The sequence below is a fragment of the Pezoporus occidentalis genome, unplaced genomic scaffold (assembly GCF_034315485.1).
Source record: "Pezoporus occidentalis ecotype Australia unplaced genomic scaffold, CSIRO_AGI_Poc_V1 ctg32, whole genome shotgun sequence".
NCBI classification, from domain to species: Eukaryota; Metazoa; Chordata; class Aves; order Psittaciformes; family Psittacidae; genus Pezoporus; species Pezoporus occidentalis.
Genome location: NW_026915158.1, coordinates 529,512 through 556,536, shown reverse-complemented (window position 1 = coordinate 556,536; position 27,025 = coordinate 529,512). Strand labels below are relative to the sequence as shown.

General features: G+C 43.4%; 1 protein-coding gene across 6 annotated transcripts in view; it reads right to left on the bottom strand.

Moving 5' to 3' along the window:
* The window catches only part of REV1 (REV1 DNA directed polymerase), a 66,020-nt gene extending 40,072 nt beyond the window's left edge, over positions 1-25,948 (bottom strand). For 4 of the 6 annotated variants that reach the window (XM_062628521.1, XM_062628524.1, XM_062628525.1 and 1 more), the window contains exons 1-5: positions 25,811-25,946; positions 5,809-5,915; positions 4,178-4,244; positions 3,284-3,416; positions 1,435-1,603 (exon numbers count right to left, since the gene is read on the bottom strand). In XM_062628521.1, coding sequence (XP_062484505.1) covers positions 1,435-1,603; positions 3,284-3,416; positions 4,178-4,234 — 359 coding nt within the window. In that variant the 5' untranslated portion in view covers positions 4,235-4,244; positions 5,809-5,915; positions 25,811-25,946. Of the gene's footprint in view, positions 1-1,434; positions 1,604-3,283; positions 3,417-4,177; positions 4,245-5,808; positions 5,916-25,810 lie in introns of all 6 variants that reach the window. The other 2 variants (XM_062628523.1, XM_062628522.1) reach the window with 2 other exon arrangements.
* Positions 25,949-27,025: the final 1,077 nt, after the last annotated feature.

Here is a 27,025-nt window from a genome sequence, read left to right as displayed (position 1 = left end):
CATAAATACTCAATACATTTGGAACCTCTGCATCCACTGCACTGATGTTCACCAACTCATCTACACAGGAGAACATCATCTGGTATTCCATTCACAGAGATGGAGTATTTAACCAGTGAGTGTTCTTCAGTACTGTTGAAAGGAAGGGAAAACAAATGAGGAGTGGTTGTGAAATCAGGCTTTATTCCAGATTCAGACACAACCCGGTTCTACTGAGACAGTGACTTCCCCATCTCCCTGTGCCCAAGGCCATGTATCTGTTTATACTCAGTTCTTCTGACTTACTCTACAGTACAACCTTCCAGAACCAGGAAATGCAGAACCTGAACACAACACATGATAAAGAAAATTTTAGAAGATACCATACATTAGGCTCTAGCAAATCTCTACCAAATGTTTACAAACTGTTTTTACCAGCTTGGTTAAAATCATAGCGAGCTTTAATGGCATGAGTGAAAACTGCCACATCTTTCAAGTAAAACCACACTTACCACTGTTTTTTCAGGTCCTTAAACTCATGGTCAAGGCCCTAAAACTGTTTAAAGAATATATACTGGAGTATTTTTCAAACTGAGGAACCTATCTTTTCTGACTAAAGTTTTAAAAATTTCCCATAAAGATTCATGATACTAAACAGCTGAATCCAAAGCACTGAAAAATCAGCAAGCTGAGAACAGGAACAGCAGACAGCATTTTACAAATATGTATGCAGAAGATTTCCTTGCCTGTTTATGCTGGTTGTCTAGGAAAGAAGCTAGTTAAGAACAGCATGACAATGACAGAACAATTTCCAGAACATACTGCTGCTTGTACTATTTCCCATGGGTTCCTCAGATGGAAGAAGACAGATGCAAGCCAGACTAACTGCTCTGAGCCTGGCTATCTTCTTTTTCAAGGACCTGAGGACAACTTCAGTTGATCCTATGTATTCCATGGTGTATGGAAGAACAAAAGCACATAAATTCTTTGTAAATAAAACTTGTGGGTTTGTTTTTTTTTTTTGTTTTGTTTTGCTACAAATTCACAAATTAATGTTTAGATGGATTAATTTTGATTTCATGAAAATGCTTTTTAATTGTTCTTTATTTACAGACGAAATGAAAATTAAGCAAAGCACAACAAGGCAGAAGGGTAAAAAATAATCACTTGATACTTACTTAAACATACTGACATGAAGGCTGGTCAATGGTTGGACATTAAATAGAATCAACAGGATAATTTTCAGTTTCCTGATATTCCTCAGATTTCTGAATGTTTTTAGTGAAGTTTCTTAGGGAACAATCCCTAAGCAGCGTATCTTCAATGTAACAGTGGTATTTTTATTCAGCTGTTGCAAGGACTGTTTTAAATTAATCCCTAATCTCAAAATACAATTTTCCATAATTATTCTTTCCCAAAAGGAGAAATCTCCAAAAGCAGTAGACCTAAACTTACCTCTCCACAATCCACTCTGGCCGAACTACTTTTTCTCCTTTCAATTCTTTTATTTTGGCATTTGGAAGATTTGTGGCAATGATGTGAGTTGTTTTTGATCTGGAATAGTACACATGGTATTGGCCTCCATGCAACATCATTAGCCGTCTTAGTTCATCAGCTGAGGGATCTAGAAAATTAAAACCAGAAATACCCCTGTTTTGTGTCAGCAAATACAGTAAGAAAAACAACTTTAACCAAGAATTACGATGCCATGATCAGAAAGTGTGCAAACCACTGTTCTGCTACTGAAAAAACAACTTCTTCAAAGAAATAACCAGAAAAGCATTTCTGAAGAAATGTAGAAAACTGTTTTTGAAGAGACTGATTCAAAATGTAAACATTTTACTTGTTCTAGAGGATCTTTCAACAACATGTATGATGGGGGCAACAAGGATGGACAGGATGGGCCTCAAGTAGATTTAATGCTAAAAAACATTAAAAAACACTTTACATCAACATAATGCAAAATCAGATTAACTTACTTATCTTTTTACCACAGTTTGGGAGAGTAGTTTCTACACAGAAGTAATACAAAAGAATTAATAACAAAAGGGTTGAACAACAGCACAAAGTTCCTACTATACAATTCCTGATTTACTGAAGCAGTTAACTCTTTCCTGAATTGTTACACAGGGAACAGAGAATACCTTAAAAACTACCATCTCTTCTTATCCCCTCAATCATGTAAAATAGATTATTTGTTTTGCAAGCAGACATGAGAAAAACAAAGAAAAAGTTTTAGCTTCTGGAAAACCTCTGCAGCAGCACCAAAAGGTCTGGGTCAGCACAAAATAGAATGTTTTGAATAGTAAGTCTGTCAGAAGAAGCTAAAAAAAAAAAAAAAAAAAAAAAAGGGATAATATTATCAATATAGGAACGAAGAAAATTTTAAAGAATGCAGTTACAATTCCTTCCAGTGCCCTACTGTCAACTTTCAAAATACTGGACAACCATCTTGTAGAGCTGTATTAGGAATTAATATCTTGAGGAATACGCAAATACTAGATTTTCATGAAAGAAACTATTAAATAGCCGATTCAGATGTATTAACAGTTTAACATGACCACCTCAACCTTTTTGAGTCTGTTTGAGCCCTGTGCTCAAACCTGCACTGCTTGCAGAAGCTATACCCATCAGTTACGTAACAGTCACAACATTCCCGGCATAGGTTCCTTAAAAAAGGCTTCTGGGAAGTTTCAAAAAGGTTATTAAGCTGCTTTACAGAACCCAGGGGAAATATGAACTTCAGTACGACAGATTAAAAATCTTACTCTAGTTAACGTGCACTAGCAGTCCACCACAGAGAACGCATACATACCTCTTTTCTTTTTCTTCCTTCTGCTATTAATGGGTACACTGTCTCAAGCATTATGCCACTCTGAGGCAGAAATCCCTAGCAAGCCGCCCAAACATAAATTTCATGCATATGCTCCAACCATCAATAGTTTGGAAAATTAAAAATTTTATACATATAGGCGTATGAAGGAAATTAAAAGGCTTCATTTCAAATAATAAGATCACAGAAAGGTGGAAAAATTTACTCCTATTTCTATCAGTGGCCATTCATGTAACTGATTTAGTAAAGTAATATTTATTCAGATCCTAAATCTGAATTTATATTGAAAACCTTAATCATGACATACAAAGAAACATAATATGCAAACCACAGTAACTGTTATGCAATATAACATATAAAATGCAAACTCCTGCATATTATAGTTCTTTACTCCACTTAGGATGGTAAACAGAAACTAGAACAAAACAGGATAGATTCTTAAAAAAAAAAAAGGAAACAGAAAAGCTTCACCTGTTAAGCCGTTGACATAGATGGCAACGCCACTAAAGATACTTGATGAATTTCCATCCCTCTGGTGCTGTATGGCTGATTCTGACCGGAACTGATCCTCCAGTTTCTTGACCTTTGCTGACATGTACCCTCCCTAGTTTTTAAGTTAAAACAAAACAAAACAAACCCTATGATGCTAGTCTTTTTTTCTAATGTTTACAGACAGAAACTGGCCAATTATAAGACTGAAAAGGTAAGCAACATTCCTTCAAATTGATTTTGGTTGACATACAAAAGACATTCTTTTTTTCCGAATGAAAACCAGCAAGTCCTCCACCTTACATCGTCATCTACAAGTTAACTGCATCCTGTTAGCAACCTGACAGGATTTATTTCATACTTCTTTTATCTGATTACATATGAAAAAGATTCTATGCATACAAAAATTCTTACAGAATAAAAATAAATAAATAAGTGAATTATGCAAGTTTGGATGCTAAATCAGAGCCTCACTGCCTAAAGAAACAATGTAGAGAATATTCATCAGGCTTCATGTATTTTCAGTTCTTAAATATACATGAGACAGTAGCATTATAAATACTTATGCAAATCAGGTGACTCAGTTACTGTTTGTCCAACTATATAGAATATGGTGGAGACAACCATACATAGTTTTAAAATTATTTTGTTTAGTTTTTAAATGGTGATTTAAAGCTATTCAAGGATCTGCACTTAATAATGTAACCTAGTGGATTGTTGCAAAGACTTCAAAACCTGGTAATTTAAAAAAAATTCTTTTGGACTTAATTATGTGTTTTCAGGTGAAGCACACAGAACAACACTGTAAACCCTTCTAACCACAGTGCCATTTACCACTTAAAAAATAAAATAAAACCACTTGGGTTTTGAACATACCCATATTCCCCAGCCATCGCCTTCGGCAGCCCGTTTCCGCCATCCACCCCGCCTCATACTGAAGCTTCTGCATTGGAAGAACAATGCTTGATCAATTACATGTTTCGTAATATCACCAGTTGACATTTCAATAATGCATTACAGGCCAGCTACAGATTAGCACAAAGATTACATTTTTCAATGGGCTTCACTAAATTATGAGTTACGCAGTTAACCTAAAAATGGAAAATGGCACAAAACCCTAGTTCTTCAGTTTTGTAGTAATGCATACTGTAGCTCCTGCTAGGTATCAAAAACCACACATGTACATTCTGTTCTATTAACCTAGAATATTAAAAAATGCAGTACATTGTTCAGTTTCCATTATGATTTATGAAAATTTTCCTGCTCATCCTACATCACCTACAAAAAAGGAGTAATAAAAGTTTCCTGAATACTATTGGTACTGTTCATGGAAAATATTGCCCAATACTGCCCACACTCTTTTATTTCCTATTTGATAATACTTAAATGGCGGGATGCAGGCAAACACTTCCTAGTACTAGAGACTGGATTAATTTCACCAGTGGATTTACAGCCAATTATAAAAGGTCCAAACACATGTTGCTCCAATGCAATACATCACATAAAAGCAAAAAGAACCAAAGGCCATCTTATGGTCAATGAATTACCTAGATCTACAGCTAGGTTTGTGATTTGTTTCTTTGGGGTTTTGTTTGTTTGTTGTGTTGCTTAATAGTAAATAATCCAACCAGCCAAACTGCTGTCTGCCTTTACGCAAGACACTTATCCCTGGCCCCATGAGCTGTACACAGCAGTGTCCCCAGATGAGCTATTAGCTGGCTAGAACAGGACTGGTGAAGAGAAGAACAAACATTTAGGACTGTGGCCAACTGTTCAGTGCACCCAAGTGATCCACATTAACTATAGCTATTGTAACACTCATTTTAAAATATTAATGATGTAGGCAGATCATGAGGTCACTGCCTGCTATTACATCTCTCTCTACTCCAATCAGTTCCCTAAATAAAAACACTGTTTTGACTTTTAGGGCTACTGTCTCTTAGAGTGAGGACAGGACTCTGAAAATACTAGGAAGCTTTAAGCCAGTCACCTTTATTTTTTTAAATATTTATTTTCTATTCCTTTATCCTCCATAAAAACGCACAAAACTACACTTAATACATGGAAAGAAGTCAAACCATTTTTTCTAAATCCTTGTCTGCTTTTGAGAAGATACTTATTCTTTGGACTCCCCATAGCATTACCCAGTAACAAAGCACAAAAGCTTCACTCATTCTCCAGCCTACTATAGAGCACATACAGCTGTGAATGGAGATAAAAGCTCATACTGGTTGTTTTCCTAACCAGGTCTCCCAATGCACTCTTCTGAAGGCTGCCCCATTTACCACATGAACATTTTGTTTTCTCCGAACCTGGCTGAAAATTAAATTCTACCTTTTGTCTCTTAAATCCCTTTTGCTCTAGAGCTACCAGGCAGGCATACTCTGAAATCCAGCTAACCCACCCATGTCTGCAGGAAAGTTTTAATAAATATTATGATTTTCATGGAATATTGCAAATATGACAAATTAGGCAACCAAAGAATTAGTCAAAGCAGGCATAACTACCTTGAAAAGATAAGCTTCTTGTATGTTTCAGGACCTCTGCAAACACAGGAAGATCATGATGCACCTGGTTCTACTCTTCTTACAGTTGCTGTAATTTGACACATAACCTGCACACACGTATGTAATTATGATGATTAATCACATGTCTAGGAGATGAGCTCTACACCATCAACCAAAGCAAAGCAACCCTTCCTCAGTATGTTGCATTTTCTCTCTAGGTACCGATGTTTCCTACCCAGAGATCAATTTCCAAGACACTGGGCTTCCTGAAATTATTTTCAGTGGTTTGGATCATATCTAACAGATACCACAGAACTTTTAAGGAGCAGTGAGAAAAATAAGAGACGAGTTAGATGACCACATGAAATTCAAAACTGACTTTTTCCCTGTAGGGGACAGTACACACTGGAAATGCTAGATGATTTCTTTCATCGGGAAAAACTGATTTTTCCATCAGCTGAAGTCAACTGTAATTCTAATTTATTGCTTCAGGATAAGAAATTCTTGGAGGAAACAAAATAAGTTCAAGAAAAAAAACATTCATGAAAATGTCATCTATGTTTTTAGATACTATAGGTATCAGCGTATGAACTCTTAAGAGACACCAGAATTTTAACTATTGATTACCCTTTCTCCTTCGTAATAAGGGGTGGCTACAGAAAGGACAGAAACTCTCTTAACTAGGAGTGACATGGAGAGGACAAGACACAATGGGCACAAGTTGCAGAAGGAGAGGTTTCATCTTGAGATAGGAAAGAAGTTTTTTTACAGTGAGATCAATCACTGGAACAACCTCCTAGGAACATGGTACAGTCCTCATCACTGTAGGTTTTCAAGCTGCAACTGGACAGGGTGCTAGATAATCTAATCTAGGCTTCCCTATCCATGAAAGGCTGGACTAGATAGCCTTTTGAGGTCCCTTCCAATCTGGGCTTTTTTATGATTTTAAGTCTATCAAAGAAAATCTCAGACAAAAATAAACCCCTACTCTGAAAAAAAAAACAAAACAAACCAACAACCAAACCCCACAACAAAGAACATTCAAGAATGCATGAAATGCACACTGTAAGTCATCACAACATCAGTCTAACAAAGACGTTCTTTACTGCAATCATCAAGTTCTTGAGAAGACAAGACTTGATAGGCAGTTACACTGACCCCTATACAGTCAACCTCTTGCTTAAACTAATTCCTGATAAATTGAAGAGGGTAATTTTTTTCTGAAACCTTGAAAAACATTTAGTTTCTATTCAGGACACTGGGAGGTGACGAAGACCTGTAGTCTAAAAGCCATTATATCAGAACACCACAAACAATGGGGCCAACCAAAAACAGAATCATGGGTGTGTGCCTAGATTGGTTAAAACTAGGAATCAGAAAAGCAAAACAATTTTAGGTTAGTGTGTATCATACCAACTTTTCAAAAGTTGTCTTCTTAGACCCTGTGAAACTAGAGCAGTGAGGCAGTAATGCCTACTTAAAACATCTGATAATGATTTGCCATTTCCTTGGCAGAAGTGATTTCTGACTCAGCCAGTCCACTTACATTCCAAACACGTAAGTTATGAACATGGTACTCCAGTGACTAGTAGATGTGCTTGTCTCAGTTCTGGAGAGTTGTGGATTATTTCCTTAATGCTGATATGAAAACCTGGAAGATTATTTTTTCCCTCTGTAGTTCCAGGAACTGAATAGCGAACCAAAGTTTCCAGACTAAGGAGAATCCCCACTGCTGAAGACTTATGTTTACAATGCAAATTTTTCCTGGAGAATGAAGATAACCTCTACAACTGCCTTGCTGAAACTTAACGAACAAATGACACTGAGAGACATCTTGCACAGGATATTTTAAATCAGAGGAAAAGTCAAGCAAGACTTGAAACATGCTCACTAGTTCATGAAATAAGAAATCTAAGGATGATACCAGAGTGCATCTATAGGAATCATGACAAAGGGATTAGTAAAAGAAATGCTTTGTAAGGAACACCTGAAGCGGGAGGTGGAGGGGAGGGAGTGCAATCAAGACAATCAAGACAAGGGACTTACACATCCATCACAAGCTGGCCAATTTTACACAAGAATTAATCTTTCTTGTGATCATAGTATCTAACTTCTTCCAGAACAGTCTTCCCTCTTTTCACAAATTCAAGAGTGAAAGTAAACCATCATAGTTACTAGTATTCAGGTACCTCTTATAGCCTCAAAGACAAACTATAAAATGACCCTTAGCCCAGAGAAAAACTTTTAAAATAAAACTGAAATGCTTGTATTCCGGACCTGTGAAATACAAAGAAATCTTCAGCAATTAAAAAAAAAAAAATCCCGACAAACTCAAACTGCACAAAAGCCTGTAAAGGCAAAAACAGTATTCCTAGGAATATAACCCATTTTTTCAGCACAAGAGAAACAACCTTTCAAGAAAAAAAGGCAACTTAAGAATGCTTGTGACCAAAATTAACATATTTGGGGTCTACATCTCTTCCTAGGCCAAATGGTAAAATATTACCATTCTAAAAAACAGGGTTCTTTACCTGAAATCCAAATTGCTATTGGGCAACCCTTTTAAAAACTGAAGCTAGAAGAGAAACTAGGGTTTTGATGCTTTGTACATAACTGGCTTTTTTAGGAATACTCAATACAGCCCACTAGGAAAAGATATGTAACATCTGTTTGTGGACTGCTTCACAGGCCTGGCATTTTACTTCCAAACCCACCACCACTTAATCCTATTATTGAAGACTATTAATCAAAGCCTACAGATCAGGTAATGGAATGAAATGTTAAATCTACATTTTATGAATTCTATAAACATGTCTATGTGGATAGAAGAGCTGCACAGCAACTGAGGTTTTTAGACTACAAAACACGGAATGTTGATGCGAATTTGATGATGCTTGTTTTAATCTCTCTGTAGTACACACAGTCTGATGCAGGAAAGTTATTTCTTTAAAATACTTTAAATTCAGGATGGTGTTGTTATATAACAAGTGGCTTTCTGTTATCTTGAACAGGTGGGATAACACAAGTAACAGAAAAACCCAGACCAAACCCACAGGTGTTTGTGGGGAAAAATGCTTGGGAGCACAGAATACAGATCTCAAGGACCCTGTAAGAAGCAAACATGGATCATGATGGACGTTTTAATTACAGGTCAGTATTAATCCTGCCCAAACCTGAGTTCTCTCTGCCATACTCCCTAGATTCCCTTTTCTATGTATATTGTATAAAGACATTTCTATTGCATCTTCAAGTAGCCAACTTTAATCTGGCAGAATATACACATTATGGCTCTGCACTACACGAAAGCGTATGAACTATTCCCAAAACCAAAATAGGTTGCACTGTGACTCAACAAATAATCCTCCCACACTTGTGTCTAAATACATGGCAGAAGTAACATCTAATCCAGATAATCCAGTTTCAGGTAGCTGAAAGCTGAGTGAAAGTATAAAACACTGTAACAGTTATTTTGCATTTCTGGTCAGAGTGAACATGCAGTCAATGTCCTTGACTTAATTAACATACTCAAACACCACAAACCTTATTCTTGAAGGTGTAACTTCTAACTGCTAATGGAAGTATGGATATCTTGGGCCACTGCTAATGAGTATCAGAATCTTTTGCTTGAACTGTAGATTGAATCCATCCCAGCTCAACAGGGCTTAAAAGTTGTTTCCATCAAGTGGGTATTTTGCGGCCTGTCGAGTTTCACGCATCTACGTTCCAGCTCCCACATCAAACTTGCCACTCTACTTGGCACTAGTTTGCAAGCACTTTGAGGAAAGAGTTGTCTTACATGCTTACACATTTCTCAGCACACGAGAGTCCTATTCTTGACTGGGTCTTCTGGAAAAGAGCTGTGGCTACAGGGTCTAAAAACTGTTCTCTACCACCTACTGAAAGGTTCAGAATCCAGCAAAACAACATAAAAAAAGTTTGAAAGCTGTTTTTTGTTTTTTTTTTAAGATACTGTATTTTTAAATCCCTGTGATTTTACAATCTTCAGAGTTAATGCTACCATTCCATATTAAGATAAACTAATTAGTATTTCTCAAAGCAACCTTTTATTCTATGTGGGAAATGAACTCCCAGGGTGAATGAAGTTTCAGAAGACGGTTGAGTCAACTTGGTAGCAGACTGCCACCAAAATGATGATTCTGTTCTTCAATCTCTGCTGGCCTAACAGACTTTATTCCTTCTTCCTAACTTCTACGCTACCTCCAAACTCTTACAACCCCTAGGTTCATACTGGTGCTACGTGCAATTCAGCTCACTAAATCAACAGAAAATCAACACTACGTTATGGATTAGTTTCCTGCCAGTTCAGCAAGCTGAACCGACTCACAAAAGCAGACAAATCCAAAGCATATTTTTTTTCCATAGGGTAAGAGCTTTCAAAAAAAGCTATGGTGGAACAGCTTGCCTTATTAGGCCACATGTGCCCATATGATAATCACTCCTAATTACAAGCATTTGATGCCTAATGTTACAGGGTCAACCATCAAGTTGTTTTGCAGCTCAATATTTGATGATATTTTAAATAAAATTAGCTGAAGGACACCTGGAACATATCTGTCCCCAGAAACACCCACCATAACCCTCATCTCCTGTGAGTAAACCTAAGTATATAAACTAGGGTAGAACAATCATTAAAATCTTGGACAAATGAGACACAAAACTGTTTGTATGAAAAATTCAGAAATAATATTTTTCTAAAATATGAACATCCAAGGCATTTGCTAGAAAGGTGACATACCACACAATTTTCATAAAGCATGTAAAAAATCCAAGTCCTTCTGAATCAACTCCTTATGTGTAGATGACTATTCTAAAACTCTCTTCTGTGCATGTCCTGTTTTCAGCTGCAAGTTATTTTTCTTCCTAGTAGCTGCTGCAGTACTGTGTTTTGGCTTCAGTCTGAGAATAATGCTGATAATACACCAATGTTTTTAGTTGTTGCTAAGGAGTGTTTACCCTGATCAAGGACTTTTCAGTCTCTCATGCCTTGCCAGTGAGGAGAAGCACAACAAGCCAGGAGAGAGCAACATCAGGACACCTGACCTAAACTAGCCAAAGGAGCATTTCATACCACAGCACATCATGCAGATCACTGCTTGAGTCAGGCTGGGTATCAGTCAGCTGGTGGTGAGTAATTGTATTATGTATCACTTGTGTTTTCTGAGCTTTCATGTCTTCTCGTTTCCTATTATCGTTGCTATTCTTTCTATTATCGCTATATTTTACTTTATTTTAGTTACTAAACTATTCTTGCCTCAACCCGTGGGGTTTACATTCTTTCAATTATCCTCCCCATCCTGCCCTGAGTGGGGTATACGGGGAAGGTGACTGCATGGTGCTGAGTTACTGACCTGATCTAAACCACAACAGCACATTTGAGCTTGACAGCAAAGAAGTGATGCCCTGACCTTCAGTTCAGTCACCCCCAAAAAAACGCAGCAACTCTTCGCTAAACTAATTCAGTTTCCAAATTATTTTTTGCAACTCAAAATGTTTTTTATTTCAGATCACTTTACTTTAACAACAACTAAATACTTTACATACAAGTAACAATTAAGAAATAAACATGTCTTTTGCTGGCAAATCATCACAATGACCTAAAGCAGTTGTACAACAGGTAACCATATGCGTGAGAGCTGCACAGGCTTACACCACCACAAGTGTTTAGACCTTTTCACAACTGACTTGGGAGTCCTGGACATATGACTGTTTTAACCATCACGAAGAACCATGTCTTGGGTTCAGCAGTAGCAGTCATCTTTCTTGGTCAGAGTAAACATTACTTAACAACAGCTAAAACCATCAGTGTTATCAGCATTGTTCCCAAGCTGAAAGTCAAAACCACAGCACTGCACTAGCTACTAAAAAGGAGAAAAATGACTGCTACTGCTGAACCCAGGACAAACCATAAGCATGAGGTACAGAGAACCGCATCACTGCACACTCTGCACCAGCTTCAAGCAATCTGTTTTCAAGAAGATACGCTTTTTGCCTTTATACATGGAATTTAAGGTAGTTCTTTGAAAAATAGCAAGCCAGATTCAATTTGAGTCCAACTGTCAATGTTTCATTCCCCTCTAGGAGTAACACTCAGTAGCAGCTACAGTCCATTTAAAGCTTGTCACAAGCAGTGGTTTAACTTGAATTTTTCTTCTTCTCTGTCATGCTTTAACCCTAGCCAGCAACTAAGTACCATGCAGCTACCCACTCACCCCCTGCCCCACGTGGGATGAAAAGAGGATCAGAAAAAGGTGAGACCTGTGGGTTAAAAACAGTTTAATAATTGAGGTAAAATATAACAACAATAATAATAAAATGGGAGAGAGAGAAATAAAACCCAATAAACACAAGTGATGCACAACACAATTGCTCACCACCTGCTGAACAATGCCCACCCTGACCCGAGCAGTGATCCATGGCTCCTGGCCAACTCTCCCTGGTTTACATACTGGGCATGATGTTCTGTGGTATGGAATCCTATCCCTTCGGCTAGTTTGGGTCAGCTGTCCTGGCTGTGGTCCCAGCTTCCTGTGCCTGTCTTCACTGGCAGAGCACAGGAAACTGAAAAGTCTTTGGCTTAAAGTAAGCACCATTTAGCAACAACTAAACCACTGGTGTGTTATCAACATTATTCTCACACTAAATCCAAAACATAGCACTATACCAGCTACTAAGAAGAAAATTAACTTTACCCCAGCCAAAAGCAGGACATGCTCACAGAAGTCTGGCATCAGTTTCAACATTTCTGCATTTTCAGAGGAGCTCCTCAGCGATGAGTGGCTCTTCTTCACAAATTTTCATTGCTATATTTAGCTATGTAGCTCAATTCACCTTTTAATTTCATACTTTTAAGTATGAAATCTTTAATACAACTGTTCTTACTGTCACAATACACCGGTATTTTTCTGTGGACTTTGACAACTGGCTTCATTATTTCTCTTCTGCACTTACATTGTTTTGAAGCTTTAACCACAAGAGGATTTTGAACACTCGCAACCTTTATGCTAGCTTCTAAATGCCTAGATCCCACAATAAAAGCCTTTAAATAGAATCAGGATAAGAAATATAGCTTGTGGAGCCAGGACACTCAATATCAACATACTGAATGGATTGTAAATCACCAAAAGGGAATTCTCTTTCTTGGATTTAAGGATGTGAAACAATAAACAAGATGAGTATATGAATTGCATAGTATTCCTTCAAGCCCCTATGTTTAGTTGTCCATAATACTCGAGAACAGATACCTGTATTACTCTTTTCTTTGAAAAGGAAGAGTGGGATGTTCATTTTTTTACCTAATACATCCACAGAACTTGTTCAGGAACTTTTCAGTTTGTGCATTCTTCAGTCTGATGACAACCTGGTCCCACAACTCCTGTTTTACACAAGAGGCCCATGGTGGGGTGTAGGTGAAGCAGGTGGCAGGCAGCACAAGCAAACCATGATCCCTCCTCCCATTTAATGAGTTGCTGCTGCTGAACAATTTAGGACTTCCTGAAGGAAGTATCTTTGCAAAGCTAAACTTTAACAAAGGTGGAGAAGTGGGTAACTGGAGGTATAATTGCTTGAAAACAAGTAACTGGGAAAATCATGAGGTGATTAAAGCAAGAAATCTGAATGCTCTGAATGTGTTAACATCAAATTCAGAAGAACTGTGCTGGTGAAAACCTCTGACATACACTGTCATCAGCCTTCACAGATTCCCTAGACTTTATGCCAGCAGACTGATGCTATCTTGTCCCCAGGGACTTGATTGATTCTATGTATTTGCTTGGATAAACATGTCTGCAGATATATATGTGTATGTGTGTGCCTACATGTGCATGTATATACACAACAAACTTATCTTTGCTACTGACCAATTTGATTGCTCAGCACCCATATTATCCACTATGGCAATGGAAAATAGCATGGAAACAAATCCACTTTTTGGACCAATGCGCTAACTAATTTAATGAGAAGGCACCACTTCTTCTCTACAAGCTGGATTTTGGTTTGTTTTTTTTTTTTTCTTCTTCTCAGAAGTGCCCAAGGCAGTTGTGCTTTATGCTCAAGTCAATGTCATCAGTACTCTGAGCAGGTGCTGATGAGGCCAGGCTTTTCAGGGAAAAAGAGAGATAAGACAGCCACTTTTCAGAATCTCAAGTGGTAGTTGATGTCAGATCCTATGGAGGACCTTCTCCCTACTCACATATGGACAGCACTACATGCAAGCAGCAGCAGAACTCATAACACTCAAGTAACTTTACCAGCAGAAGTACTGATGACTACAGATTCAGTATTTAATTAGGCAGATTTTCCGTTAATAGCAGCTTTTGAATGATATTACTTAATTCCAACTGACACTGTGTAGTCAAGTTTCCAAATGTTTTCCTGGATTTGCCTTTGAAACTCTCAAAGGTGTAAAATGTTTTCTGAAATAAAATCTTCACAAGATACGGCTTCTATGCTTACCCTTGAAGTTTTAAGTTTCTACTCAAATCTTCTACATCTTTCGTTAGTGCATGGATATTACTTTTATCATCAACTCAGACCAACATGAGTAGGAGTAATCAGATGAAAATAGTAAGTGGAGAGATCAAAAAAAAATAAAGTATTTAAATATTTTTTCGTCTATTGCCTAGTTTATTTGTGGATTCTCTGACAGGACACCAAGAATGCTACAAGTCCGTATTTTTGAAAAACAGTAACAAACTACAGGAACTCAGAATATAAAGCCAAAGTATGCCAGTATGTTTATTTCTTTACTATTACTTAGGCAATCTCTTGATCTGATCCATTACATTCTCAAGTTTCCTCCCAGATTCATAGGAAAGTGGAACACAGATCACAGTGTTTCTGTGTTTTCCAGAAAACACTTTTCTAAGTCCTTAGGACAAAACAAAAATGCTCTAATTCTTTAGGATCCCTGAATAAAACTCAAATCTGAATTCCATTCTTGGCCTCAAATGGCCTCGATTGCTCTCAGCCCGGCACCACTCACTGGGAGTGAGTGAACAAGCTGGCTGGCCAGGGTTTAAACCACGACAGCTCTTTTGGTGCCCAACGTGGGGCACGAGGGGTTGAGATAACGAAAGATTTGCCCAGATTAATAGTCACTTGTCACAATGCTGATTTATTGGCTCTCAAGGTTGTTCCTCTTGATCTCACAGTTTCAGTATATCGTATCTTACTTCCATCCAGTATTTGCTGTATTAGTGTTTTTCAAGTGTGGGGCTTGGGCTAAGGTTTTTATCTCATTGTACTTTATGGTAATGACTTGTAATACAATAGAATCATTGATCATGAAACTGATCTGGCTTATGTTCCCAGTGTGGTCACCACCTTTATACTTTGGGAGGTATATAACAGAAGTGCTTATCAATTCCACATCTTTTTTCTCCTTCTCAGGTGCTCAACCTGGGAAGGAGACATCCTTTTACCCTCCCAGTCCTCCCCCCAGACCATTTACATTTGAGAGTTTTGAGGTTTTTGAATGGCCTTTTAATGCTGTTGAGACTTGTTTGCTGATCGTGATGGGAATCACCATGCTAGCACACATACAGAGTGTGTTTTGCCCACGACTGATTTCAAGAGTTAAGCAGAGTCAGGTTTGGGTCTTGTCTGGGGTCAAACGACGATGTAGGAGGACCAGGAGATTTTCCCTGAGGCTGGACAGTCATGAGTGGCAGGGTGTGTGGGATAGTATGGGCAAGTATCTAGGTCAGTGGGCCCCTCCAGTACTTTGGAATTTCACTACCGAACAACTGCAAAATCCAGAAGAATTAGTAAAACACTTAAATGAGGTGTGGTCATTCTGGCCATACCAGAAACTGACAAATCATGGCAATGTGCTGCGGCTTGGGCTATGCTTACAGGGCCTTGTTCAACACTATCCAGGACCTTCAAAAGGAAAAGAATGTCGGTGGATCTGAGGGCAACACAACAGTCAGCGCAGCTACTCCAGCTCCAAGCACAGCAGCTTCACCACCCCCAGCAACAAGTACAGTCACTACTCAAACTTTGGCTGCAATGAGCAGCGCAGCTACCCCAGTGGCAAGTACAGCAGCTGCTCAAACTTCGACTGCAACAGACAGCGCGGTTACCCCAGCTCCAAGCGCAGCAGCTGCACCACCCCCAGCAACAAGTACAGTCACTACTCAAACTTCAGCTGCAATGAACAGCACAGCTACCCCAGCAGCAAGTACAGCAGCTGCTCAAACTTCGACTGCAACAGACAGCGTGGTTACCCCAGCTCCAAGCACAGCAGCTACACCACCCCCAGCAACAAGTACAGTCGCTACTCAAACTTTGGCTGCAATGAACAGCACAGCTACCCCAGTGGCAAGTACAGCAGCTGCTCAAACTTCGACTGCAACAGACAGCGCGGTTACCCCAGCTCCAAGCACAGCAGCTACACCACCCCCAGCAACAAGTACAGTTGCTACTCAAACCACAGTGATAATCACTGCAGCCAAACCAGAGGACCACTTTGTACCAATATCGGTTGCCCCTTTACACAAGAGAAAAAGCAAAAAAGAGGCAAGAAGGGTGAAGCAAGACGAAGAAACAATGTATTCACCACCCGGTCTAGCATCTGATCAGAAGTCATCATCACATGACGAAGAAGAAGAAGAAGAGGTACCAAGCTATGGAATATGCGAAAAGATTTTACCCGTCAACCAGGGGAGCACATCATCACCTGGTTACTCCAATGCTGGGACAATGGGGCCGATGGTCACGAACTAGAAGGTACAGAAGCCAAGCAGCTGGGATCACTTGCTAGAGAAGGGGGAATTGACAAAGCAATTGCAAGAGAGAAAAAGTCCCTCAGCCTTTGGAAGTGGCTCTTGGCAGCTGTGAAAGAAAGGTTTCCGTACAAGGATGATGTTATGAGTCATTCAGCCAAGTGGACTACTACAGATAAAGGCATCCAGTCTCTGAGGGAATCGGCCATTGTAGAGATGATCTATCACATCAAGCCGAATAACGGGGATACACCCATAGATCCAGATGAAGTTGAATGTACACGACCCATGTGGCGAAAACTTACACGGAATGCACCGTCATCATATGCCCATTCATTGGCAACAGTAACCTGGAATGACACAGTACCACTAACAGTGGATGAAATGGTTCATAAACTCTGAGAGTTCGAAGACAATCTCACCCCTTCCATCATCTCAGCTGTGTAAAAACTGTCCCAGGACCTCAGACAATTGAGGGATGATCTATCTGATTTATCCAGCTCCTCACGTCTCAGCTATTAACAAAAGGTGTCCTATTGTTTAAGAGAGGAGATACAGGAGGTATACGCCACGGGGTACCCTATGGTTTATACCTGCAGGATCACGGAGAAGACATGACAAAGTGGGATGGAAAACCTACTTCAGCTTTGGAGGAACGGGTGAGTGAACTGAAGAGGGGAGCAAGGGCCAAGACTGATCATCCCATGAGAGCTACAGCTTCAGTCTCTGGTGAGCAGTTTCCCAGATGGAGTGGAAGAGCTGATTTTACTCCAGCTCCTGTGATAACGAAGAATAATCCCTTTTACCACGACTTAAGTGTCCAACGCTGTGATGACCATTAGAGGGGCCCTGCCTCCAGACAGGTGGAGGTAGGGGACAATCGGATTTACTGGACTGTGTGGGTCAGATGGCCTGGCACATCAGTCCCACAGAAGTATAAGGCTCTAGCAGATACTGGTGCACAGTGTACCCTGATGCCATCAAGCTGTCAAGGGGTGGAACCCATCTATATTTCTAGAGTGACAGGAGGATCCCAAGAGTTGACTGTGCTGGAGCTGAAATCAGCCTGACTGGGAGGGAATGGCAAAAGCACCCTATTGTGACTGGTCCAGAGGCTCCATGCATCCTCGGCATAGACTACCTCAAGAGAGGGTACTTCAAAGACCCAAAAGGGTACCGGTGGGCTTTTGGTATTGCTGCTTTGGAGACTGAGGAAATGGAGCAGCTGTCCACCTTGCCTGGTCTCTCAGAAGATCCCTCTGCTGTGGGGTTGCTGAAAGTCTAAGAACAACAAGTGCCAATTGCGACCACAACAGTGCACCGGCGGCAATATCGCACCAACCGAGACTCCCTGATTCCCATCCATCAGCTGATCCGTAGACTGGAGTCAGGGGGTGATCAGCAGGACTCGCTCACCCTTTAATAGCCCCATATGGCCAAGTGCGAAAGTCTAATGGAGAATGGAGACTAACAGTAGACTATCGTGGCCTGAATGAAGTCACACCACCACTGAGGGCTGCCGTACCGGACATGCTAGAACTTCAGTATGAACTGGAGTCAAAGGCAGCCAAGTGGTATGCCACGATTGATATTGCCAATGCATTTTTCTCAATCCCTTTGGCAGCAGAGTGCAGGCCACAGTTTGCTTTTACTTGGAGGGGTGTCCAGTTCACTTGGAACCGACTGCCCCAGGGGTGGAAACACAGCCCTACCATTTGCCGTGGACTGATCCAGAATGCACTGGAACAGGGGCAAGCTCCAGAACACCTGCAATACATTGATGACATTATCATGTGGGGCGATACAGCGGAAGAAGTCTTTGAGAAAGGGAGGAAAATAATCCAAATCCTGCTGAAAGCCGGTTTTGCCATAAAACGGAGTAAGGTCAAGGGACCTGCACAGGAGATTCAATTTTTGGGAATAAAATGGCAAGATGGACGTAGACAGATCCCCACAGATGTGATCAACAAGATAACAGCAATGTCTTCACCAACTAATATGAAAGAGACGCAAGCTTTCTTGGGTGCTGTGGGGTTCTGGAGAATGCACATCCCAAATTACAGTTCGATTGTAAGCACTCTCTATCATGTGACCCGGAAGAAGAATGATTTTAAATGGGGCCCTGAGCAACAACAAGCCTTTGAGCAAATTATACGCGAGATAGTTCATGCAGTAGCCCTTGGACCTGTCCGGACAGGGCCAGATGTAAAAAATGTACTGTACACTGCAGCTGGGGAGAATGGTCCTACCTGGAGCCTCTGGCAGAAAGCTCCGGGGGAGACTCGAGGTCGACCCCTCGGCTTTTGGAGTCGGGGATACAAAGGATCTGAGGCCAGCTATACCCCAACTGAAAAAGAGATACTGGCAGCCTATGAAGGGCTTCGAGCTGCTTCAGAAGTGATTGGCACTGAAGCACAGCTCCTCCTGCCACCCCGGTTGCCCGTGCTGGGCTGGATGTTCAAAGGCAGGGTCTCCTCTCCACATCATGCAACTGATGCTACATGGAGTAAATGGGCTGCACTAATTACACAACGAACTCGAATAGGAAATCCCAGTCATCCAGGCATTCTAGAACTCATCATGGACTGGCCAGAGGGCAAAGATTTCGGAATGTCACCAGAGGAGGAGGTGATGCGTGCTGAAGAGGCCCCACCATATAATAAACTGTCAGAAAGTGAAAAGCAGTATGCCTTGTTTACTGATGGGTCTTGCCGTGTTGTGGGAAAGCATCGGAGATGGAAGGCAGCTGTATGGAGTCCTGGACGACAAGTTGCAGAAACTGCTGAAGGAGAGGGTGAATCGAGTCAGTTTGCCGAGGTGAAAGCCATCCAGCTGGCCCTGGACATTGCTGAACGAGAAAAGTGGCCAGTACTTTATCTCTATACTGACTCATGGATGGTGGCAAATGCCCTGTGGGGGTGGTTGAAGCAATGGAAGCAGAGCAACTGGCAACGCAGAGGGAAACCCATCTGGGCTGCTGCACTGTGGGAAGATATTGCTGCCAGGGTGCAGAACCTGGTGGTGAAGGTACGTCACGTAGATGCCCATGTACCCAAGAGTCGGACCACTGAGGAACACCAGAACAACCAACAAGTGGATAAAGCAGCTAAGATTGAAGTGGCTCAGATGGACTTCGATTGGCAACATAAAGGTGAATTATTTTTGGCCCGGTGGGCCCATGACACTTAGGCCATCAGGGCAGAGATGCAACATACAGATGGGCCCGTGATCGAGGGGTGGACTTAACAATGGACACTATTGCCCAGGTTATTCATGAGTGTGAAACGTGCTGCAATTAAACAAGCCAAGCGGTTAAAGCCTCTCTGGTGTGGAGGACGATGGTTGAAGTATAAATATGGGGAGGCCTGGCAGATTGACTATATCACACTGCCGACAACCCGCCAAGGCAAGCGCCATGTGCTTACCATGGTGGAAGCAACCCCTGGGTGGCTGGAAACATACGCCGTGCCCCATGCCACTGCCCGGAACACTATCCTGGGCCTTGAGAAACAGATTTTGTGGCGACACAACACCCCAGAGAGAATTGAGTCAGACAATGGGACTCATTTCCGGAATAACTTTATAGATATTTGGGCCAAAGAGCATGGCATTGAGTGGGTATATCACATCCCCTACCATGCACCAGCCTCTGGGAAAATCGAACGGTACAATGGGCTGTTAAAAACTACACTGAGAGCAATGGGTGGGGGAACTTTCAAGCACTGGGATACACACTTACCAAAGGCCACCTGGTTGGTCAACAGTAGAGGATCTGCCAACAGGGCTGGCCCAGCCCAGTCAGAACTTTTACATATTGTAGAGGGGGACAGAGTTCCCGTGGTGCATATGAAGAATTTGCTGGGGAAGACAGTCTGGGTTATTCCTGCTTCAGGTAAAGGCAAACCCATTCGTGGGACTGCTTTTGCTCAGGGACCTGGATATACTTGGTGGGTAATGAGGGAAGATGGGGAAGTCCGATGTATACCTCAAGGGGATTTGATTTTAGGGGAAAACAGCCCATGAACTTAATCGTATGCTGTTGCCTGCTGTATAATACTTTTATAGCCCATCAACTAGATGTCTCCAGGTCACCAGCGACTAACCCTGACTTCCCTCCAACCATCATCCCAACAGAGAATGAACTTTGATAGAACCGGATGAGTTCCACAGTAAAGGAACAACCAGCAGCAGCAGGCAATGATCCAGTACTGCACACAGCCTTTCCTGCCCTGAAAGATTGTTACAAGAGATGGAACCTGACATCATGGACCGAATGGACTCGGCAGCATTACAGGGATTGGTCCATGCACTAAGAAAATGATCTCTTTCTCTTGGTCTGTGTATATGGATGTATATATGTGGGAGAGCGATGGTGTATTGAAAATGTGGGATCTGAGCATGATGTGAATGGTATGGAATAAGGGGTGGATAATGTCCTGGGTTCAGCAGTAGCAGTCATGTTTCTCCTTCGTGGTAGCTGGTGCAGTACTGTGTTTTGACTTCCAGCCTGGGAACGGTGCTGGTGATACCGACGTTTTCGGTTGTTGCTAAGTGATGTTTACACTGACCAAGGACTTTGTGAGGCTCATGCTCTGCGAGGGAGGAGGGGAAGCCGTGAGGAAGCAGAGACGGGGCGCCTGACCCAGGCTAGCCAAAGAGGTATTCCATACCACAGCACGTCATGCCTGGGGTGGGGGGTAACTGGGAGTTATCTGGAAGGACATGGGCTTCCGGGTGGGACTCGTTTCTTGGCCGGTGGTATTGTATTCTCTTCCGTTGTTATTTTCTCTTATCGTTGTTGCTGGTAGTAAAGGTGGTGATTTGTGTTGTACATTGGTTGCTGGACTGTTCTTGTCTCAACCCGTGGGAGTTGCACTCTTTTGATCCTCCTCCCCGTTCCTCTGGGAGCGGGGAAGGGGAGAGCCCCAGGGGAGGAGAGGCCCTCGATTGCTCTCAACCCGGCACCACTTACTGGGAGTGAGTGAACAAGCTGTCTGGCTAGGGTTTAAACCATGACAACTGAAACCTGACAAACAAATGCTAGCAACAGTCCCCAAGATCCTGCCAAAATCCACTGCATACCTCAGCCTGCCAGAATACTGTTCATCTCTAGGTCAATGTGGAAAAACCTTAGAGGAGCTCTCAACCCTACTCTGCACAGCTTCAGCACTGCTTTCAAGTTTTGGCATTCAAATCAATCTACCTGCATTTTCAGTAATTACTCTGCAAGCTACCTGAACAGCGCCTTTTCCAATGAAAAATTATTTTTCTCTGTTTCAGGATTATTTATTTCATAAATCAAGGTCTGTAGATAAGGGGTAATGGGTTTAAACTTAAACAGAAGAAGTTCAGGTTAGATATAAGGATATACAGATGTAAGTTCTTTACTGTGAGGGTGGTTAGGCACTGGAATGGGTTGTCTAAGGAAGCTGTGAATGCTCCATCCCTAGCGGTGTTCAAGGCTGGGTTGGACAGAGCCTTGGGTGACACAGTTTAGTGGGAGGTGTCCTTGTCCATGGCAGTGGGTTTGGAACTAGATGATCTTAAGGTCCTTTCCAACCCTAACTATTCTACGATTCTATAATTCAAGCAAATCAAATGAGAAGTTTACAGCCAGTAACTCACTTATGCTGGGATTTGGTTGAAGTATTTAGAGGGCGCTGGGAACAGAAAGCAAAACCAACATAGAAGAATAAACCATAATATGGCTAAGCTTTACTTATGCAAGAAACTAAATTTCAAACCACCAGCTTCAGCACTATTACACAGGTAGAATACCAGCTGGGAGACCTGAAGCCTTGAGAGAGGAAAGAAGCACTCATTCCCCACCCCCCAGTTAACAAAATACGACTTTCACCGAAAGCTAACACTGAAATTCAGAGGCTATGGTCTGCTTATGTGTTTACAGCAAAGAATATGGAAGAGACATCAATCTTTTCTATGGATATAACAAACTAAAAGTATCTCCTAAGTGAATTTCATGGTCACAGATTCCTTAACTACAGAAGCAGCAGGCCTTCAGTTTCTGTTGAAAATACAAGCCACAGGAATGGAAGTTATCATCACAACCCAGGATTTAAAGCTGTTGTACACACTCCCCTTTCTTCCACTGAAGAATGAGAAAGAAGTGTTTCCTAATTCTGACTTCTATCTTAGGAGCGCCAGTTACTTCACAAGGAATACAGAAGTGGTGGGACCACAGACATCAGAGGCCCCCTCCCTAAAAAATTTGTGCCTCCAATTAAAACACTGCCTGGTTTCCACAACAGAGCAGAAACACACAAATTTCTCCCTTAAAAAAAGACACTTCCACAAGAATTCTATATTACACATTTGCTTGAGAATTCCTCACTCTTTTTTTTGCATCTAGTTAAATTCGCACTCTTCCTTTCAACTTTATAATTCCATGGCCACTCTCATTTCCATTTGCTTCCAGTTCTTCCCCATTTTGCTATGCTTAGGTAAACACACAGCACTATCATTAAATTAATCTACATTGTATTCTTCAGGGAGGGTTTCAACATTTGGATATTTAGCTCCCTTGTGATACCTGCACCAGGCAAAGATACTGCTAAGAGTTGACAGAGATCTCAGTGACAATAATATAAACCTTTAATTAAAATAGAAAGTGTTCATTCTTCATGAAAAAAATAAAATCATTTCAGGCTAAGGAAGCTGGGGCTGTTCAGCCTGGAGAAGACAAGGCTGCACGGAGACCTCATAGCAGCCTTCCAGTATCGGAAGGGGGACTATAGGGATGCTGGGGAGGGACTCTTCATTAGAGACTGTAGTGATAGGACAAGGGGTAACGGGTTAAAACTTAAACAGGGGAAGTTTAGGTTGGATATAAGGAGGAAGTTCTTCACTGAAAGGGTGGTGAGGCACTGGAATGGGTTGCCCAGGGAGGTTGTGAATGCTCCATCCCTGGCAGTGTTCAAGACCAGGTTGGACAAGGCCTTGGGTGATATGATTTAGTGTGAGGTGTCCCTGCCCATGGCAGGGGGGTTGGAACTAGATGATCTTAAGGTCCTTTCCAACCCTAACTATTCTATGATTCTATGAAATAAGCTCTAGATAAGAAATTAAATGGTGAAAGCATGGTAAAAGCACATGGCAGGGTCAGACAAGTTATGCTTTTCCTGCTTGTCCTGAACAACTGATTTATTAAGAAAAAAGGTCTCTGTAATCACAGTAATTTATTTCTACCTATCCAAAACCAGGTTTTCTGTCTTAATCATTTTTTTTCCCCTCTCCCTAGTGACAGAAAGGGATGGTAGAAAGATTGAAAATTTGCCATGAAACTTCTTTAGAAAAAGAAGACATCTGGGTGAAGGGATCAGAAAAGACTAACCAAAATCAGCACTCAGTTACAACACACTGTCACTGCATCAGAACAGGCTGTGACTAATAGTACAAACATACCATCCAGAAAGACAGACTGGCACTATGTTTGAAAGGCCAACTACTGAATAACATATTGAAGACACATATACTGTACACAGAAAGATGCACTGTATCACTGTATCAGTTTACTATCCAAGCTCGAAATACACTAATGCATTTTTCCTCTTCAAGTTTTACTTTTAAAACAATCTCTCTGCAAGTAGGCAAACATCAGTAATCACAAGGCAGGTGTCTGCACTGTGCCTCTACTAATACTGTCCTACCAATGACCTCCAGCCTGACAGCTTGAGATTATTTACTAGCAGGGATTTGAAACATTGTCCACCGGAAGGAACAGACTGAATGGAAGACCAGTATGGTGGGGAATGAGTAATACCCACACACTGGAGACAAGGTGGCAAAAAATCTGTCAGACTTGGATTTCTGTATTAAATGTCATAAACCTCAGTACGACAGAACTATTTCAGGAATAAATGTGAACTATAACCTCTCGGAACTAATGGCGAGCAGCAAACTGTTTAGAACAGTTCTACCTGATCAACAATAGCATCTAAATGAATAAAGAATCTGGGTTGTAAAATTATCATCGCCTGTTTTTGCTTCTTTGGATTACAAATTTGAGACTGGACCCGGATTTTAAATCGAGATGCAGAACAAACATCCACTCATCTTTTAATGAAGAAAATTTTGCATTAACAGAGTATTCACAGTCCTGTCATTTTGAAGACTTTGACACTAATTTTAAAGCATCAGAAATAATAGAATATTACAGCATACAACACACAGATTTTTTACCAAAAAAATCACGTGCCGGTGATTATTGTCTTCCTCTCCCTTGTTAAGGTTAACGTGCCATTACCACACATTTCTGCCATTACCGCATATCTCTCATCAGGGACTTTTTACTCAGTATCACAGGTCAAACCAATGGTAACTATAGCAAAATGCATCGGCGTTAGACAGAGAAGGGGTGAAGCAGCATCAGCAAACACATCTGTCCCTCGGTGTTTGCAAGCACGGGCTTACTTAGCAAGCACGGCTCTCCTCTTCCTTTCTCACACCCAGGACTATTGCTCAGCAAATACAACTTGCGACCGACACGGCGGAAAACCGCAGGCAGGGGCACGGCGCGCGGTGCGCCCAAGAGCGCAAGGCTGCACCAGGTCTCGGGCTTCCCCCCTCCTCCTTTCCCCGCAGTGACCCCTCCGCTGGCACAACGCCGGCGGCATCCCTCCCTGCCTGCCCGCGGAGCCGTGTTGTGTCTGAGGCGCAGGCCCCATGTGACAAGCGCGCAGGTGCCGGGGGGCGGCGGGGGGCGGCTGACCCAGACACGCGCGCGCACACCTGGCACACCCTCCGCAAATTGGGGGGGGGGGGGGGGGGGGAAGAGGGAACGCGCGCGCGCCCGGGGGTGCGTCCCCCTTCCACCTCCCCCCTCCGCGGCGCCAGCACCGAGCGGGCGTGCAAGGCCCCCGCGCCTGTTACATAACCCCGTGCGCCACACTGCACCCCTCCCTTTACACACACACGCAACCACCACACACACACACACACACACAAAAAAACAACCCCTCCCGCACTCGGTCCCGCCGAGCCCCGCGCTGAGGGCAGAGCTGCGGCGGGGAGAACGGGCAGGCCCAGGCCGCGGGCCCAGGGAGGGGCTGAAGCAGGGCAGCGGCTGCGAGCCCCGCCACTCCGCGTTCCCCGCTCCTTCCTTTCTTCCTCCCCTCTTCCTCAAGCCGCCCCTCGCACGCGCGCGCGAAGGCGCGCTCGCGACCGCTGGGCGGCCACCATGAGGGGCCGGAGCCACAGCGCCGTGAGGGGGAAGGCAGCAGCCCCCAGCCGCAGCTCACCTTTCCTCGCGTCCCAGACGCACATTCCCGGGGCGCTGCCACCGCCGTCGTCTGCCCTACCGGTCCGTGCGGGGGCTTCACATCGCGGCTCCCCCCGGCACGGACAGACGCACGCAACCACCGCCTCCTGCCCGCCTTCTTCCTTCTCCTTCTCCTCCTCCCCGGCTCTCAGCCCGACCGCGCTCTCCCTCCTCTCTCCGTTCCCTCCTTCCTTCCTTCCTCTCACCCCTCCTCCCCCTCTCGGTGTCCTCGGCAGCAGCAGCCCCGCCTCCTATCCCCCCCCTTCCCGCCTGTCCTTCCTGCGAGCTCGTCACAAGAGAGTCTCGCGCCACCAACCGCCGCTCGGTCAACAAACGGCGCGCGACGGGCAGGCCCGCCGGCCCGCCCCCCCGGGGTGGGGGCGCCCCCTAGCGGCTCGCGCCCCGCCCCCTCCCCACCCGGAAAGTCGCGTGCGGCGCCGTAGCTCGAGAGGGGCCGGGGGAAGCTCTCACGCTAGGCACGTGACGGCGGGGAGGGGAGGGGAGGGGCGGGCGCGAGCAGCTTCGCGCGCCTCTCCCGCCTCTTTTTCCCCGCCAGAGCTTGGGTGGGCTGCGGGCGGGCGCGGGGTGGCGGCGCCTCCTGGCGGTCGGATGGGTGCGCCGCAAGTGCGGGGGCTGCTGCTGGTACTGCTGCTGGTACTGCTGCTGGTACTGCTGCTTGGTACTGCTGCTGGTACTGCTGCTTGGTACTGCTGCAGCAGCGGCGGCAGTGGTGCGTGCAGGCGTTTCACACCGGGATGGGATGTGATGGGAGCGGATCCCAGTGCCGAGGGCGGCACGCTGCGCCCTCAGTGCCGCCGCCTCTCCCGTGAGCGCAGCAGGCGGCTGGCAGGACCCCGTGCGAGCGGGCGGGCGGTGGCCTGCGGGTAGGCGACTGGCAGGTGTGCTGCCCCCGGCATTGGCACGTCCCGCCTGCCTTCCGATGTGGGGGGGGCACCACCGCGCCCATTCCACCTGCTGTTGCCGCTGCTCAGGGAAGAAGTGGGCGGGGAACGCCCGCTTTGGGTTGTGGCGGGGTTCGACCCCTAAGGGCCCTACCCAGCCCAGCTCCGGATCTGCTGGGCCTTCCGGAGGGGCCACTCTAGGCCGCTCCTGAGACGTCCCTCTCTGGAGCGAGGCGCTGAGGGGGAGGGAAGGTGGCCCAGGGCTGCCCCTGCTCTGGCTGGGCCCTGGTGGC